Here is a 19,437-nt window from a genome sequence, read left to right as displayed (position 1 = left end):
GGGACATATTGCGTCTCAGTGCAAAGAAAAAGTAAGCCCAAGATCAGACTCTCAGCAAAAGAGGTATGTTACTGATAGCCCAGAGAGAAGGACTAATAACAAAGGTAAGGCACTCTCATGTTTTTATTCTTTTGGTGGGATGAGTAATCGTGATATGGAATGGATTTTAGACTCAGGTGCATCTGTGCATATTGTTAAAGATAAATCACTTCTTTATGACATCAAAGATAAGACTCATATGGGAATATCTACTGTTGATGGCAACAAGCTCCAGTGTCACCTGGCTGGGAAACTAGATCAACAAGTAAGTGTAAATTGTGAATCAGATATGGCTACAGCACACAATGTTCATTATGTGAAAAATGTGGCAACTAACCTGCTGTCTGTAGGGGAAATTGTCAAGAAAGGAAATACAGTCACTTTTGACATGCAGGGTGCAAGAGTAATCAGTGAAAGTGGTGAAGTTATAGCTACAGCAAGTAACGAAAGGGGTATTTTTAAGTTGGATACCATTTACAGTAAACATAAAAATGTTAGTGATTCATATATTCTGCAGAAGGTTTTTTATGGCATCGGAGGCTTGGACATCTAAATAGAAAGGATATGGTAAAGGGAATACAGAATTTTAGTGTGTCCAAGGAGCCTTGTGAGACATGTATAAAGGGAAAACAAGCAAGGTTACCCTTCAAGACTAGTAAGAGTAAATCCACAGAAGTCTTACAGTTAATCCACACAGATGTATGTGGCCCGATGGAGTGTGAATCCATATGTGGGAGTAATTATTTTCTTACGTTTATTGATGATTACTCATGATATACTCATGTTTATTTTCTTAGTTCTAAAGACCAAGTGAGAGATATCTTTGAGGAATATTGCAATATGGTTGAAAGGTGGATGGGAAAGAAGATCAAGATCATCAGGTCTGATAATGGGAGAGAATATATTAACCAGAAATTGAAGAAACTTCTGGCAGAAAAGGGAATCAGGCATCAAACTACCATAAGGTACAGCCCATCTCAAAATGGGGTTGCTGAGAGGGCTAATAGGACCTTTGTTGAGAAAGCAAGGAGCATGATGACTGATGCTGAATTATCCAAAGATTTTTGGGCAGAGGCAGTGTCAACAGCTGTATATTTGAACAATAGATCACCTACAAAAGCATTAAAGAATAGAACCCCTTATGAGATATGGATAGGAAATAAACCTAATCTAAGCAATATAAGGGTTTTTGAGTGTGATGCAATGGCACATATTCCAAAACAGCTAAGAGGAAAATGGGATCTGAAAGCTAGAAAGTATATTTTTGTAGGCTATTGTGAAAATTCAAAGGGCTACCGATTAATGGATCTATTGACTAAAAAGATTGTCACAAGTAGAGATGTAATATTCTTTGAAAATAGAAAGGACTCAAAAGAGAGCAAAACCACTAAGTCAACTGCACCTAGTTCAGAAGGTGAAACCTTGTGTGAGGAAATAGAAAGTGAAGAAGAGGAAGACGACAGCCAAGGACAAATGGATACAATTTATGATGACAATGAGTTAGAGGATGAAAAAAATGAAGAAAACAATGTAAGGCGTTCTTCTCGTGTACCAAAACCGAAGGAATATTCGGATTTTGAGATGTATACAGCACAGTCTTTTAATGATGAGCCAAGAACAGCAGAAGAAGCAATGAGTGGCCCAAACTCTCAAGAATGGAAAGAAGCGATGAAGAGAGAATTAGAATCTTTATATCAGAACGAAACCTTTGAATGGGTAGATATGCCAGGAGATAAGAAACCACTGCAGGCAAGATGGGTATTCAATTTGAAGAACCCTGGAAGCTCATCACCAAAATACAAAGCAAGACTTGTGGTAAAAGGATATTCACAAAAACAAGGGGTAGATTACGAAGAAACTTTTTCACCTGTAGTCAAGTATGCTTCATTGAGATATCTTTTAGCCTTGGCAGTAAAACGAAATTTAATAATTCATCATATGAATGTTAAAACGGCATATTTAAATGGGAAATTGGAAGCCATAAAAACCAGATCAGAAAGTAAAAAGATTTGGCGTTTGAGAAAAAGTATTTATGGACTTAAACAAAGTGGACGTTGCTGGAATCGATGTGTACATGAAACTCTAATAAATATGAATATGAAGCAAACCAAGGCAGATCCCAGCATTTACTATAAAGGGAGAAAAGAAGAAATAATAATAATAATGGTGATATGGGTGGACGATTTCTTTATCCTGACTGAAAGTGAAGGCCAAATGAGAATTTCCAAGAAACAGCTGCAAACCAAGTTTAAGCTGCATGATTTGGGAGAAGTCAAACGTTATTTAGGTATGCAGATTACTAAGGATGAAGAAAGACAAGAATTGAGCATCAGTCAATCATCATACACAGAAAAAATATTAAAGAAATCTGGCATGAGTGATTGCAAACCCATAAGTACTCCAATGGAAGTAGGAGTGAAGTTAAGTGTAAATGAGACTGATGTGGAATGTGACAAGAATGTTCCTTATTTAGAAGCAGTAGGGAGTCTGTTATATTTGTCTCAAACGTCATGACCCGACATTGCTTTTGCCACCAATGCAGTGAGCAGATATTGCAGAGACCCAAAGGAAAAGCACTGGAAAGCTGTAAAGAGGATATTCCGATACCTAAGAGGAACCTCAAACTATGAGTTAAAATACCATAGAGATGGTAACGCAAAACTAGAGGGATATAGCGATGCGGACTGGGGGAGTGAATTGGGAGACAGATACTCCACCACTGGCTGCTGTTTTAAATTAATGGGGGGCCTCACATCATGGTCCTGTCAAAAGCAAAAAACTGTTGCATTGAGCACCGTAGAGGCCGAGTATATGGCACTATCTTACGCCACACAGGAAGCATTATGTCTACGAACATTAATAAGTGAGTTGAACCCAACTTAATTGAGGAACCTACAACCATCTTCTGTGACAATAAGGGAGCCATAAACCTAGCTAAAAATGATGTTACTAGTGCTAGGACAAAGCATATTGATATACGGCACCATTTCATTCGGGACCACATAGAGCGACAGAACATTGCCGTGGACTATCTGCACACAGAAGACATGTTAGCTGACCTTCTGACCAAACCCTTGGAAAGGGAGAAGTTTGAGAAGATTGTGGGAATATTTGGTTTATCTTGTGGAAGCAACACACAAAATATAAGTTCAAGGAGGGGTGTTGGAATTGTGTGAACAATATATTTCGTGTGTGACGAGCAAAGTGCACTGTGTAAAATAGACCTTTGGCATTGTCTAACACTCTTTGTGTGCGCTAATTATTCTGTTGTGTTCGCTGTAAATTTTTTTGTTCTTGAATGTGCAAATATAGTTATTAGTAAAATGTCCTTTTTTTCTCCTTAATACTTATTCAGCTGCGCAAATTCCAATAGAAAAAGTCAATGAATTTTATTATTATTCTTCAATACAACTGACTTTTTCACTGTTAAAAAAGCATTGTCTAAGGAAAATTAGTTCATCAATTTATATTCTTATCTGTTCACAGTGTAGGATTTATCTTTGTCCCGCTATTGGCAAATCTGCTATTTTTTTTTTTTACTTTCATGTACTTGACCTCTTTTATGGAACTGCACTCATAAGAAAAATGTGCTACTCCCCATGGAAATTTCACAAAATATCACGGAAACAAATCAAAATAAAATAAGGATTTAGGAGACACGATACACAACACATATTATGCAGGCGACGCCACACGCAACGTTACAACTGTCTTCCCAAGAATCTTGATGGAGTCGTATGGTTCCAATGAATTTTGTTGAGGACATGCGTGAATGTCGTTACTTGAAATTCATTGTGAAACGTTTAGCTTTACTGTTCCGTGAACAACGGGTCGACCTTTATTTACAATTTCTTTTTCTTCTACATGGCAATACCCATATTGTGTGTAACAAATCAATTCGGCATGTTAGTTATTAAATAAAAAAATTTGACATATGGTAGTTATGGTATTAGATGAGTGACAGTAGTATACTGATCTTGTGAATCAATTAGCCAGTAATTTGGCTTAAGGTGAACATACAATCGAGAGTTGCATTCGATATCAAAGTTTCTCCAACGTAACACTGTCACATCTTTGTTGCGGCAAAGATTTCAAACTGTTCTGCTAACAAAGTTATGTCGTTCAAGGCGGCATGGAGGATGGTAGGGCTGTGTAGCTGAACAGAGGGGAAGAGAAGCATCTTTCGTTGCTGACGAATGTCATAATCAATTATCGTGATCGCAATGATTTGACTAGCACTACCGTTCATCACTAGTATTTTACAACTTCATTAGAACATCTGTCAACGATGGAAACCAAGAAGCACAGAGTATATAAGGTCGTCCTGACCGGAGGTAAGACAACCGCAGTTATGTTTTTAGTTTGAATAAAGACTTGTGGTTTGCGGACATAATTTTTTTTACACTATGTGACACGTTTAGTTCATTAATACGTGGTGGAAATTTTGCAAATCCGCTTACTATGCGACATTTGCGCACACGTTCATAAGGTTCATCCAGTCTTTCGATGTTTCAGGCCCCTGCGGTGGCAAAACTACTGGACAATCACGTCTGTGCACGTTTTTTGAAAACATGGGATGGAAGGTAAGTGATTTGCTCTTTTTCTCATGCGGGAGTGCTTACTGATGAAGTTAGGACTAGTTTAGAAAACTGCGGTCGCTCCCAGTGATAACCTTTGGGAATAGGTTGCTGTGGAAGTTTGGTTTGGTTAGCGTCGCATTAGTTGGTTGTCACCAAGGAAAGGAAAGTTTACTCCTTCAAAATCCTGGAGAATGATAGAAAGTAATAAGTAATACAATTACTTCCACACAGATTTATAAATAATTTCTGAAAAGATTCGCACGTTAGTAGGCTAATCCTCAGTAGTAATGGATCCATTGAGACTTGTGATCTAAGTTGTTAGAGAGCAGATGGTGTAAACAGTGTACGAAAGCAATAATCTGACAGTTTTTTTTTCAGATATGAGAAGGGGTATGTTTTAATATTAAAACGTTAAATTCTTGAGTGTATAACATGTTTAGTAAAATAACTTCATTTTTTTCGTATCTTCAGGATGAACGTTGCCAAATTAATAACTACTGGTGTTTAGTAAGTAGGTTGCTAACAAAGAATCAACGGGCTTTCCATATGACAGAAAACAATCAGTTACAAAAATAGATCCGGACTACTTAAACTGGCCCAGAATGAGGAGAATAGAGCATCTTGCAGGACAGTAAATGTTGATTGATATATTGACTAGGGAACATATGGAGGATGTTAAACCATGTGACAGTGACAATATCTATACATTACAAATAAGCATTTCTGCACATCGAACCCTTATAAGCTATTTGATTATTTTATTTTTATGAAATCTTCTCAAATTTATCGTTTATGTTTACACCCTGTTCTCTGTTTGCTCTGTTTTAAGTGTTCATAGCCTATATTGAATGTAATTTGGTACAATGCCTCTCTCCATAACTGACCATGTTTAAATGTGTGTGCCCATCCAAATGCAACTTGCAATGAGCAAACTATAACACCAGTTTGCAGTAAGTAAAAACACAAATTGTTTTATATTCATGCTATGCCTCAACTTCATACGGCATGGCATGAGTCAAGTGAAGTTCGCAGTACTATCCATTAACTTTAATCCATGTTGTGGGGTCAAGACTAATGTTTGATATGAGTCACTTTGGCCAGTGATGTAATGTTAATGGCTGTTGTCACATCATGTTCCTGTGCATATATTCAGTTACTTAGTAAAGCCAATGAATGTGAAGAGGAAAAATGAAAGAAAATTTAAAAAATAACAGTGGTTGTGGTGACAGATTGATTCATCACTTAGCATGAACTACAGGTTAGGCACTAAGATGACAGTTTGAGTTGACAAAGTTGTATTGAACTTTTCAGTCAATTAGTTTGTAATTCATTCACTGATAATGTGTCCTTGAAGTTTTTTGTAAAAGAGACTTTCATGATAATATCATTCGGTAACTGAAGAAATATCTTGTTATGCTTGGGTAGTTAGCCACTTTTATTACACAAACTCTTACGTACAGATAGTTTGGCACTGTGGCAACAAGGAATCGGATATGTTCTTTAAGAGTCTGACATTTATTTTTACTAGTCTGAGTATGAGTGAATATACATCTTTGTCATTACTTTTTGGCATTGACAATTGTCGGTGAATAGTAAATCAGTCTTGTGGCATCTTTTGATGCCTGACACAATTTGGGCAGACACTGAAGTGTGAACTAAGGGTTATGCAGACATAGATTCCCACTTTAACTACTTGTTCTGAACTGTGCTTTGCCACCCTTCTTCACACAAATTCCTATCATGTCAGCAAGTACCAATTCTCCAAATTAACATTGTTGTACAAGTAACCTTTAAATTATAGTTACATCTGAGCAGCTCTCACTGTATTGATGACCTTCATTCATAAGATGCAATTCTGTCCTGCGATCAAAGTTGTAACTGGAAGTCATTAACTTTGATGGATTGTGTGGCCATAACTCATATGTCCCTTTTTCAGGTGTGTCTAGAACATATGATAGCATTTGGGAATGAAATGTGGCTAGAAACCAGGTATGAATAATGTTTTGTAGTAGCTGAAGAAGAATTATTCCATATTCATTTGTAGATGGCAATGGACCTGAAAACCTCCATTAAAGTGTACATTTTCTGCTTTCATTTGTCATCCTGTTATACACATAACACAACTGGAACTATAAATTTATGCACCAAAAGTGATGGCCAGCAGCCATTAAAACTGTGTCACTGGGTGAAGCCAACTACTCAAACCAGACATTCCTCTTGACCCAAAAAGTGAAGTTATATGGCATGAATGGCTAAGAGACCAAGAAGGGCAGGTTTTGTCATGCAATTGGAAAGGTTTTCCCTGGCCTTTGCATCCAGTCACTTTCTCATCATGAAATATGTCATCTACTACTTTAAATTATGCTGCACTTCCCTATTTGTACATATCTATATTACAGTTAATTATCATCTGTCTAAAGTGAAATATGGAAGTCATTTTCACTGTTCTTTCATTTAGTATACAATACTTCTTGAAGTACATCATGTCAAAGTGGAAGATAATGTAAGACTAGTGGCTGATAGGTACTATTATAGGAAAATACATGAAAATTCTTTAGATGAATTAAAGGATTAATTTGTTCAAAGACTTGAAAATGTGTAGATATAGACCTGAGTTTTCTCTATGAAACTTACTAGGTTTACCTTGTGACATAAGGAACATCTTTGAAGAGTGATCAAGGAAATATAGAAAAAAAACCTTCAAATAACAGCACCTAGTGGGAAGAGTATCAGTGACAGAACCTACTTACTATTCATTTAAGTTGTCCTGAAGTGTTACCCTGAAGGTAATGCAACTTCGTTATTAAAGTTGCATTCTTGGTATTGAACTAATATTGTGATAACTGTATTTCGACACACTTCAAATATAGTTGGTATGTTTTATCCCTACAATATGTCTATTTTCAGCATAAATTTGTAATTGTTGTTATTTAATATTGTTTTTAGCTGCCAGAGTTATGTTTATACAACAAAGAAGGGAGTGTTCACATTTTTCAATGTGTAGATAAGCATTTTCATTTTCTATATATAAGTTCAGTTTTACATAAATACATTATATAGTGCTCAGTGGTTGCTAACTTATGAACTGAATATATCACAAAAATCAGATGTTTCCTCCAAGCAGATCCTCGACAATGTCCTGATCTCCAAGTAGACCAGTCATGCTCTGCCAGAGCATATCAGTGGTTACTGCAGAGGCACTGGCCACATGCAAGCTCTCCAATTTGTCTGCTTGGGTTGAATAAGATCTTGACTATCCAACTTATTTAGTGTGCTATTGGTTCTCAACACCCCAACAATATGCACAGACAGCAGCATTTATCTTGCAAATATTACCCAGAAAGTGATTGAGCTACAGTGGTACGGACCTCTGAATTTTTCAGGACACAGTTGTCCCAAGACCTCCCAGAAAATGAATTGGGGGGGGGGAGGTGTCTTCTTGCAAATGACATAACCCTTAGTGAGCACCTACTTATCCTCAGTTCAATGCATCTGTATGTGTCCCTGAACATAAAGTGAGGGTAAATAACGTATGGAAACAAGAAACGTGGCAGCACAGACACCACCAGTGCACTGTACATATGCAACATGCTTGGTGTGAAAATCATAATTTACAGATTGAACACACAATCTGTTGCTACATAATATCCACTTAAGGATATACGTCCATCATGGAAATTTACTGTCGTGTTCACAGTAAGGGCTTGTATTTCTCATCCTGTGCATATTAGCATTATGTATTCTATATGTGTGAATGGTAATAATGATCAGTCTGCCTCTGTAGCTCAGTGGCCAGTGTGTGTGACGGCAGTGCAAGGTACCCCACCAGGTTCGATTCCCGGTTACTGCCAGGGACTTTCCCTTGGGGGAGAACTGGAAAGGGATGCACTCAGCTTCATGATGGTAATTGAGGAGGTACTTGATTTAGAAGTAGCAACTCCATGTCAAGAAAACTGATAGCAACCAGTTTTCTGTGATGTTTGGAAGCTGTTTATTTGCAAACATTATTTAAGTTGGAAATAACCCACAGCAAGAGTGCTTGGTTGATATTGCATAAGGTCTTTAGTAGTGCTTGGTAAATAACATATTTGTTAAAGCCACTTCTTTTTGACTAGCAGTTTATGCTTTCTGCATCCATAATGGTTTCCTTTATGAAAGAAGCTAATAAGCAATAAGTGACTGAATAGCAGAGAAGCAGGTGGCATGGGAGTCATCAGATGTGTACCACTATGTGGAAAATATTACAGAATTAATTATTAAGTTTTGTTGCCAAAAAATTCTTTTTTCGAGAACTCTCTATTACAAGTGACATACTATTATGTGACAGATTGAAAGATAACTTTCTTCTTTACAATTTCAGGTATTTAGAGTACCAGAAACAGCAACAGTTCTTTTGAGGTATGTAGTTTTTGTTCATTTAAATTTGGTACCTTTCACATTGGTTTGCAATTTTGAACAAATATTGTGCTCATGTTTATGTACTTGTCAATTAATGTCAAAATTTCTTTATCTGTTTTCTAGTGGTGGGATAAAATTCACAGATCTCTCAGCACAAGAGGGTGAGTACAATTGTCAGTAATGTACTTACAATGTGAATGCAGCCTTCTACGCTTTGTCCTTCTCCTTGTCTGTGTGCTCAAAAGTACTGCGGAATGCTCTCGCATATATACTAATTCTTGAAGAGAAGAGGACTTTGATACTGATTTACTCGTGTGTGTGTGTGTGTGTGTGTGTGTGTGTGTGTGTGTGTGTTTCCTAATGCATGGTAAATGTGAAGTGTTGGACTGATTCTTGTGATTCACTAACAGTGGTAAATAATTGAGCAAACTGTATTGTACAAAATGTTGAATTATCATTCTGATGGCATTACAGGTAAGGAGCAGTATAAGGGCACAGTAAAGTAATTTGAGACAGAACAGTAAATTGTTAGTGTTGATTAAGATTTTGTTCCTGTTTCACATACCTGTTGACATGTGTATTAACTGCTGTTGCTCCATTGTATATTTAGCATTTCCTGTTGCTTTTGTCAGCTGCAATATTTAAGTCTGTATATTTTATTAGTCGTCATTGTTCTGGTCACAACTCGTTGCTGGAACAAATTGGGTGTGATTGAGACTATTGTTAGTATCTTTTCTAACCAAAGTTCATTTAATATACCTTATGCAGTGGTGGTATCTTTCCAGTGTTGTAGACTTAGTTGCTCTGACACCTGAAGGTCTTAAGATCTTTATCATGGCCTTCTGCACCACTATGTTTTAAAACTTTGCTCTCTTAACCCTGTCCTAAGCTGTTCTTCATAGCATTTTTAGTCTACAAAACTTTGTTTGGTTTCTATATACTCAAAATTTCTGTTATGTATGGCCGTGTTTCGCCAAAGTGAATTTAGTTTCCATGGTCTAACCCAAAGTGTTTGTTGATAACATCTGAAATGAGGAGACATGATGGCTGAGCAGTGTATTTATGTAGCTAAGGATATATTTATGTTTTTGTTTTGATTTGGGGAGGGGTCATTCCATATCAAATCACCCAATAAAAAATAAATTTTACACCCACTTCCTTAGATTTTCATGAAATTTGGCTCAAATGGTTCTAATACCATCCTGACAACACCTGCAATTTTTTTTTTGCTGTATCTCTTACAGTTTTTTTATAAATTTTTAAAGTTTTTATGTTTTGCGTTTTCTGAACCTTTGGAAATGGTCAGTTTAATTTGTATTCAAAACTTTAAATTTGCTTATCTTAAAAACTCTTTTAGATAACATCATGAATTTTTGCAGCAAGTTTATTTATTATACATATTTGAAGATAAAAATGATGCTATTAAAATATATTAATATTTTCTATGAAAAAAATATATATATGTATTTTTTCTTTTTTTTAACGGATGTTTTGTTTCATAAGAATTGCAATATCTAGAGTCTCAGACCTGATAGAATGCTCAAATTTGTTTTAATTTACTCTTAAACATATAGGCTACTTCATAAAACAAAAATAATGATGGCTTTTTAACATGTTTATTAACTATAGCAGATTACATTAGAATTATGTACAAAGATAGTTTACTTACGACACTTATGTATAACCCAACTGATTGCTTGAAACATTGAATTTTTTGAGTAATTTTGTCTTTTTAATAAACATTAATGCTGATTCAAACTGTTTTTCCACTTCATCCAAGAGCTTTCAGTTCTTTTGATACAGTCTTTTTTGAAGTAATACATTCTCCCAGTGCCGCTTGATTGAGGTGCGTCTAATACAGACTATGTGCTCCAAAGGCACTATGCAGGAATCTTCTCTTTCAGGCCAGTAAAATTATGCAGCGGGTCCTGAAGGATGTAGAAATAGAATTTCTGCATCTTCTTCATCATTGAATATTGTTTTTACCAGTCCAAAGTACCAGTTACCATCATAATTTGCAGCCACATAGCAATTTATGGATGGTTCAACACGAACCCAATCAGAAGAAGAATGGAAAGAAAAGACTAAGGAGGGTTTTACACTATCTGTAGTCCTTCTATTTTCAAGGTTGTTTGTTGGAAGTGGTTTGAAGTTATGAAAACTTCTAGTTCCAGGAATGGTTCGGGTTGCTGAAAACCGTTTTTCTAGTTTTAACCGTAGCAAATCAGCTTCTTTTTTGTCAATAAAGTGAAAATGAATGTTTTCAATATTTTTTTCACAAAACTTATACACATAGATTGCTGTCATTATTTGTTCTTTGTCTGAAAGCTGTAGACTGGCTTTCCTTAAAATTCTTTTAATAGTTCCTCCTAGGCCATCACAAATTGACTTCCCATGACTTGTTGCAAAAAAGTGTTGGGCCTTCAAATTAAAATCTCTCAAGTGTTCAGTCAAATTTTTAAAACTGTTTCTATTTTTGTACTGCCCAGCACAACCATCTGTAAAGTTGTGAACTGAGTCAATGTCAGTATGATGTAATGACAGCCACTTTGTAATTTCTTTTTGTACAAAGTTAACAAAACCAGTGTCATGTTCTTGGTCATCACTAATAAAACAGTGGTTGGAAACAAAAATATTGTTTTCCTCATTTCGTAGAAAAACTCCAACTGGGTGTAGAGGACAACCAACTCTATTCCAGTGGTAACTTTGGATCTCATTTTGTATAACAAAGGAATAATTTTCACTGAAATCCATCACAATAATTGCTGTTTTGGGTGGTGGGTCTTCTTTCAATCTTTTAAAGGCTGCTGATTGGGATTTTGCTATAAATGAGTGTGGGGTGAGCTTTTCCAATGACCTAACCAATAAAGAAATGTTGTCTTCAACACTGATAGACTGTTTGATCATTTCTGCCCTGTCTGTGTTAACCCACTGACTGATTACAATTTCTTCTTCTAAATCATAATCTTCACTTAGTTTTTCAGTTAAGCACTCTGTTAGTGCAGTATTTGCAGGACAGTTGTTGCAATGATGTAGCATGCAGTTTTGGTTTTCTGTGTTGCACACAAGCATCTTAATTAGGTCTTTATAAGATTCTTCAATTTTCACAGCATCCAGTAATAGTTTAACATTCTGGTGGGTACTGCATACGCATACAGTGTGTGTCCCTGCAGCACCAGCAAGGATACACCATTTAGGTCTCAAGAAACAAAATTTTGAAAATCCTACTTCTACGTCGGGATTCTCCCATTTGAAAGAATAATAGAGTTCTCTCAAGTTACACAAAATGAGTCTTTTTTGCATGTACACATTTTTTTGAACACTTACTTTGTCTTTTGTTCCAGGTAGCACTCTGGAACTTTCATCCTTTTCATAAAAATCTGTTACAAGTCTTACTGTATTTTCAGAAAGAGTTTTACCTTTTTTTGGACCAGGAGTTTCCAAAATACCCTTTTCAGATTTTAGCTTTCTAACTTGTCGCATCATGTACTCACTTACATTAAATTCTTTCATCACTTTATTTCGAGTCCAAGAATCTGGAGCCAAGGTCAGAATCTGGATTTTTCTAGACCTCCCAACAGATGAAATCTTCTTTCATAAGAGAAATCATTACATCAAAATCCTTTGCTTTCTCAACCACACTTTTATCTTCTTCGTCATCATCAGAACTTGGTGCATCATATTTTAATGCTTTTGAAACCGCCTTTTTTGCAGTCTTTTCAATACTGCTAACCTTCCTTTTAAAATAAGACCCTTTACTTTGTTCTGACAAGCCATGAAGCTTTATCGGTGTTAAACCTAAATAATAAAGAGCAATGTTTGTTTGTACGAGGGATTCATTTCTGGATTCCAATGATTCTAATTCAACCATGACTTCATCATCTGTTTCACTTTCATTGACTTCAACTCTTAATTTTTCCTCACAAAAGTTACGGCATGTTGAGCAAAGCTTTTGTCCAGGTTTTATGCTAATATTTTTTGTCAGTAATTGTTTAGAAAGATCCAAACCTACACTTCTCAACGATTTTTTGATGGCCTTTTTGTGTTTTTTAGTGGGTCTACACATGTTGTTTGATACTTTTCAAAAACATTTAAAAAGTAGTAGCTGTGGTGTGAACATATATTTTTAAATTCACACAGATTAATTCCAGATCGTAAGTGGATCAAATCTTTTTCTTCCTCACTCAATTCTGATACTGGTTGTAACTTTTTTGAAGGTGTGTAGGTTGTTTGGAAACAGATTTTTTAAATAACCCTACACTATAGGTTTGAATATCTGACATACTGATTTCACTTTTGGTCTGATTACTGTTCTGGTTACTTTTATAGGATATTGGAAAAGAATCTCTGTAAACTAAGCAACAGTACTTACTGAGAGTTCGAATAAACTTAATAAAATACTATCCAAGCACTATTTAACACTGTAATAATTTTTTACTTTAAAACACAGGAGTAACAATACAAAATCCAAGTGTACATTGTTACTCCAAGAAGACAAAAACTTATTTTCGGTGTCTAAGTCACTTGGTATTTTTTATTTTTAAAATATGATTAATATTATTTTAAAAATTAGATAACTATTAAACAGGTTAAAAAGCCAACATAATTTTTCTTTTATCTAATAGCCTATACAATTAAGAGTATTTTAAAACAAATTTGAGCCTTCTATCAGGTCCGAGACTCTAGATATTGCAGTCTTTGTAAAACTAAACATCCGTTAGCTAAAAAAAAATAAAAAACTTATAAATTTTTTTTCATTTTGAAGAATTTAATATATCTTTATGGTAATTTTTTTTAACATTTAGATATAATACACAAACTTATTCCAAAATTTCATACTGATATCTTGAGTATTCTTTAATATACAATTTTTTTTAGTTGTGAGGACACGTTTAAGTTACAATTTCCAACTACTGAAACAAAGCCAAATCTAAAAACTTTAAAAATTTATAAAAAAAAACTATAAGAGATAGAGCAAAAAAATTTTACAAGTGCTTTCAGGATGATGAAAGAAGTAATTGTATCAAGTTTCATCAAAATCTGACATGGTTGGTGTCAAGGCCTGGGTGACTTGACATGGAATGACACGGAGAAATATTATCTATTTAATGTACCAACCATACTGCTTGCTAGAGTATAATCAAATTGAATAATCAGAGAAAAACTGTGTGTGCAGTGGTAGGTAAACACAGGCATGTAATAAATTTTTCATTTATTTTTTCTGCACCTTGGCATTCTTGTTAGTGCATGTCTCCGGACGCAAGTAAACAATGATAAACGAAGCTATTAGCTTCCGAGGTAAAATAAGCCATCAACTTTACTCTGAATTGTTTTGAAATAACAATGTACATTTAATATCCACATTCATTGTTTCCACTAACTTACAACCAGTGAGGCCCCTTGCGGGTCTGGAGGTTAGAATAGGCCTGAGGTATTCCTGCCTGTTGTAAGAGGCGACTAAAAGGAGTCCCACATGTTTCAGCCTTTATGTGATGGTCCCCTGTAGGGTTTGACCTCCATTTTTCAAAATTTTTCCAAAGAGCGAACCGACTGGGGAAGGGCGCCTTACATGGTGCATAGTGTCAATTGTGCATTGAGATCTTTAGCCCACTGTCTTGTCACATTGCAGTCCTGCTCATTCTCCATGTCGTTGGGCGAGGACATCTTCCTGGGTGTGGTTTCCACCAAGCACTATGCAATGTCACTTTCTGTGCTGACGATGACCGTGGACTTCTTTGCACCTCATATCCGGCATGGTAACCAGTCAGTTGTGCTGGGGCTGCCATGTGCCCTGTTGGTTGTAGGCCTCTGACAACACAGGAATCACTATGCTCATGCCTGCACTGTTAACTCCCCATGTATGGCAAGGACCAGATGCCCATCATCCTGGGGCATCAGGACTCCCAGCAATGGCCATCCTGCCAGGTGGCCTTTGCTGCAGCTGGGTGGTGCCTGTGGACAGGGCCCGTGGTCAGAGTGGGTGGCATCAGGGTGGATGACATGCCATGAAGCGTAGTAAGTCATCTCTTGCTGGTGGTCTGCCGCAAGCAGTCTCTGTGGGCAAAGTCTAATTTCAATGCTAAGAAATATGACCCCAAGTCATTCCCCTCCCTGGCAACACTATGGGAGGAATGCCAGGCTAAGGACGGCAGTAAAGCTTATTCGCCCCAGTACCTTGCATGTACGAGAGCTGATGGGGAATCTTTCATGTCCATGAAGCCTCAGTTTTTTGTGGAGCATTTGGAGGACAAGTTTGGGAAGGTGGAGGGCTTGTCCAAAATATGCTCTGGGTCAGTTTTGATAAAAACAGCATCCTCTGCCCAGTCATGGGCATTACTCGCTTGTGGCAAGTTGGGGATGTTTGTTACCATCACGCCCCATATGAGCTTAAATATAGTCCAAGGTATTACATTCCACAGGGACCTTCTTTTGCAGTCTGGTGACAAGCTGCATTCCAATTTAGAGCAGCAAGGTGTTAATTTTGTCCAGCGCATCCATCAGGGTCAGAGGGATAACCAGGTTGCCACCGGTACCTTCATTTTGGCCTTCGAGGGTGACACATTGCCTGAGAAGGTCAAGGTGATGGTCTACCGCTGTGACGTCAAGCCGTACATCCCTCCCACAATGTCGTGTTTTAAGTGCTGGAAGTTCGGCCATTAGTCTTCCCGCTGTACTTCCAGCATCATGTGTTGAGAGTGTGGATGTCCATCGCATCTCAGTACTCCATGTGCCCCACCTCCCATCTGTCACAGCTGCAGAGAGCATCATTCACCTTGCTCGCTAGACTGCAAGATTTTATAGAAAGAGAGGAAAATCATGGAATATAAGACCCTGGACCGACTGACCTACACTGATGCAAAGAGGAAATTTGAGCACCAACATCCTGTGGCTATGACCACCTCATACGCCGCCTCTACGAGAACAGTTCCTCAAATTCCTGTCGCCTCTCAGAACTGGGAGACTACTGCCCCATTGATGGTGGGGGACCACTTCCCTCCCTGTTCCTCCTGCATCATCTGTTGGTAGTAACACCCCCCCCCCCCCCCCCCTAACTATTGGGGATTTCGGTCCCCACTTTTGAGCCAGAGAAGTGTAAGGCTTCTTCAGCTCCTCTCGCTAGGGAGGGGTCCTTTGGGTGACTCCCTTCCCATGTTTCTGTTAGTGGGAACGGTGACACCTGCCAGTGGCTGAAGAGCCCACAAGCAGCTGGTCACAGGTCTTCACACTCACCCTCAGTCCCAGAGACAGATTCAGTGAAGTTCTCGCAGCCAGGGAAACCCAAGGAACAGTGCGAGAAATTGAAAAAGAAGACCCCCAAGAACAAGGAACTTGTGGTGGCACCCACACCACTGCTACCTACAAGCTCTGCGTCTGAGGATGGGGTGGAGATCTGACATCTGCTGAGGACCTGGATATTGCCAGGCCTTCAAACAAAACATATATAGACTGCTTAGGCAAAAAGTCAGTGGCAGTAGGTGACCCTGAGGTGTAAACTCCCTCATTGAATGTTCCATACCTTCCCAGTCACATGATGATGTCATCCTCCAGTGGAATTGTGGCAGTTTTTTCCACCACCTGCCTGAGCTACAGCAACTGTTAAGGTTTACACCTGCTTTTTGCATTGCCCTCCAGGAAGCATGGTTCCTGGGAATGCGGACCCTTGCCCTCTGCGGCTATAAGGGATATTACAGGAGCTGTAGCGACTAAAATAGTGTCAGATTGTTTTTGTTTATGTGTTAAACTTAGTCTGTAGTGAAACTGTGCCACTTCAAACCCCTCTTGAAGCTTTGGCTGTCTGAATATGGACGATGCAGGAAATAACTGTCTGCATCCTCCAGGTGGTGCAGTACCCTGAATGTATTTGCTGCACTGATCGATAAACCCTCTAAACCATTCCTGCTTTTGGGAGATTGTAATGCCCATAATCCCTTGTGGGATGGCACCATGCTTACTGGCCAAGGCAGAGATGTCAAAACTCTGCTGTCTCAGTTCGACCTCTGCCTCTTAAATACTGGGGCTGCCACACATTTCATTGTGGCTCATGGTAGTTACTCGGCCATTGATTTATGGATTTGCAGCCCAGGACTTCTCCCATCTATCCACTGGGGAGCACATGACGACCTGTGTGGTAGTGACCACTTCCCCATCTTCCTGTCACTGACCTGGTGTCAGGCCCACAGACGTCTGCCCAGATGGGCTTTAAACAAGGCGGATTAGGAAACTTTCACCTCTGCTGTCACCATTGAATCTCCCCCACATGGGAACATCGATGTGATGGTTGAGCAGGTGACTACCACAATCGTTTCTGTGGCAGAAAACGCGATCCCTCGATCTTTAGGGTGGCCCCGGTGAAAGACAGTCCCTTGGTAGTCGCCAGAAGTCGCTGAGGTAATTACAGTGTGTCGGCAAGCTGTACAGTGACATAAGCGGCACCCTTCTCTAGGTGTCCTTGGCATTACCATCAATGGTGTGCTATGTACTGATGCAAACGCAATTGCCGAGCACTTTGCTGAGTGCTATGCTCGAGCCTCTACGTTAGAGCACTACCCCCAGTCTTTTGCACCCTCAAACGGCGGATGGAAAGTAAAGTCCTCTTGTTCACTGCACGCCATAGTGAAACCTATAAGGCCCGCATCTACGGAGTGGGAGCTCCTCAGCGCACTTGCACATTGCCCTGACACAGCTCCTGGGCTGGGTCGGATCCAGTCAGATGATTAAACATCTCATCTGACTACAAGCGACATCATCATCTTCAACAGGATCTGGTGCGATGGCATCTTTCCATCGCAATGGCAGTAGAGCACCATCATTCTGGTTCTCAGAACTGTTTGAAACCCACTTGATGTGGATAGCTATTGGCCCATCAGCCTCATCAACGTTGTTTGTAAGCTGCTGGAACGTATGGTGTCGGCAGTTAGTTTGGGTTCTGGACTTGGGTGGCCTACTGGCTGCATCTCAGGGTGTCTTCCTCCTGGGTCACTCTACCACTGTTAATCTTGTGTCCCTAAAGTCTGCATCCAACCGTCTTTTTTCAGATGCCAACACCTGGTTGCCGTCTTTTTTTTAGCTGCACAAAGCATATGACACCACCTGGTGACATCATATCCTTGCCACATTATATGAGTGGGGTCTCAGAAGCCCGCTCCAGATTTTTATCCAGAATTTCCTGTTGCTCCGTACTTCCCGTGTCCAAGTTGGCGCCTCCCATAGTTCGCCCCCCATATCCAGGAGATGGGGTCCCGCAGGGCTCCGTATTGAGTGTATCACTATTTTTTGTGGCCATTAACAGTCTAGCAGCAGCTGTAGGGCAGTCCGTCTCACCCTCTCTGTATGCAGATGACTTCTGCTTTTCGTACTTCTCAGTACTGGTGTTGCTGACCAGTGCCTACAGGGAACCATACGCAAGGCGCAGTCATGGGTTCTCACCCACGGCTTCCAGTTTTCGGCCGCAAACTGGTGTGTTATGCACTTCTGCCAGTGTCTTACCATTCATCCTGAACCAGAACTTTACCTTAATGACAATTCACTCACTGTAGTGGACACACATTGATTCGTAGGACTGGTTTTCGACGTCCGATTGGCTTGGCATTCTCACCTTAGTCAGCTTAAGTGGAAGTGCTGGCAGCACCTCAGTGCCCTCTGCTACCTGAGCAACACCAACTAGGGTGCACATCGCTCTATGCTGCTGCAGCTCTAAAAAGCCCTTGTCCAATCCCACCTAGACTGTGGGAGTATGCTTTATGGTTCAGTGGTGCCCTCAACGCTGCGTGTACTCGACCCAGTGCACCACTGTGGCGTTCACCTAGCTACAGGAGCTTTTAGAACGATTCCGGTGACCAGTATCCTTGTGGAGGCCGGAGTCCCTCCATTGCAGATCTGACATGCACAACTGCTCATCAGTTACATTGCACACACTAATTTTTCTCCTGAGCATCCGAATTACTGTCTCCTTTTTCACCCCTTGGCAGTTCATCTCCTGTACTGGCAGCCCAGGTCAGTAATAACGATTGCAGTTTGCATGTGATCCCTCCTGTCTGGAGTCCTTCCCTTTACCACCTCCAGTCCAGGTCCATCCGCATACACCTCCATGGTGTAAACCTAGGCCGCAGATTCATCTGGACCTTTCGCATGATCCTAAGGACCCAGTTACTCCTGCCACTCTTCGTTGTCACTTCCTCTAGATTCTTGACGTGTTCCGGGGCTTTGAAGTGGTTTACACAGATGGCTCGATGGCTGATGGTCATGTTGGCTTCACCTACATCCACAGAGGCCATTTTTAACAGCACTCCTTGCCCGATGGCTGCTGTGTATTCACTGCAGAGGTTGTGGCCATCTCTTGTGCACTTCAGTATATCTGTTCATGCCCCGGGAAATCGTTTCTTCTGTGTACTGACTCCTTGAGCAGCCTACAAGCTATTGA

At 39.3% G+C, this 19,437-nt stretch overlaps 1 protein-coding gene across 2 annotated transcripts in view; it reads left to right on the top strand.

Annotated features, from left to right (window-relative positions):
• Nucleotides 1-4,157: 4,157 nt before the first annotated feature.
• The window catches only part of LOC124717044 (TRPL translocation defect protein 14), a 166,747-nt gene continuing 151,467 nt past the window's right edge, over nt 4,158-19,437 (top strand). For both annotated transcript variants that reach the window (XM_047243710.1, XM_047243720.1), the window contains exons 1-4: nt 4,158-4,373; nt 4,555-4,622; nt 8,980-9,017; nt 9,141-9,178. In XM_047243710.1, the coding sequence (XP_047099666.1) occupies nt 4,328-4,373; nt 4,555-4,622; nt 8,980-9,017; nt 9,141-9,178 (190 nt within the window). In that variant the 5' untranslated portion in view covers nt 4,158-4,327. The remainder of the gene's footprint in view (nt 4,374-4,554; nt 4,623-8,979; nt 9,018-9,140; nt 9,179-19,437) is intronic.

Source organism: Schistocerca piceifrons, chromosome 1 (genome assembly GCF_021461385.2).
Source record: "Schistocerca piceifrons isolate TAMUIC-IGC-003096 chromosome 1, iqSchPice1.1, whole genome shotgun sequence".
In the NCBI taxonomy this organism is placed as follows: Eukaryota; Metazoa; Arthropoda; class Insecta; order Orthoptera; family Acrididae; genus Schistocerca; species Schistocerca piceifrons.
Note: the sequence above shows the minus strand (reverse complement) of the source record. Positions and strands in the feature narration are given on the sequence as shown.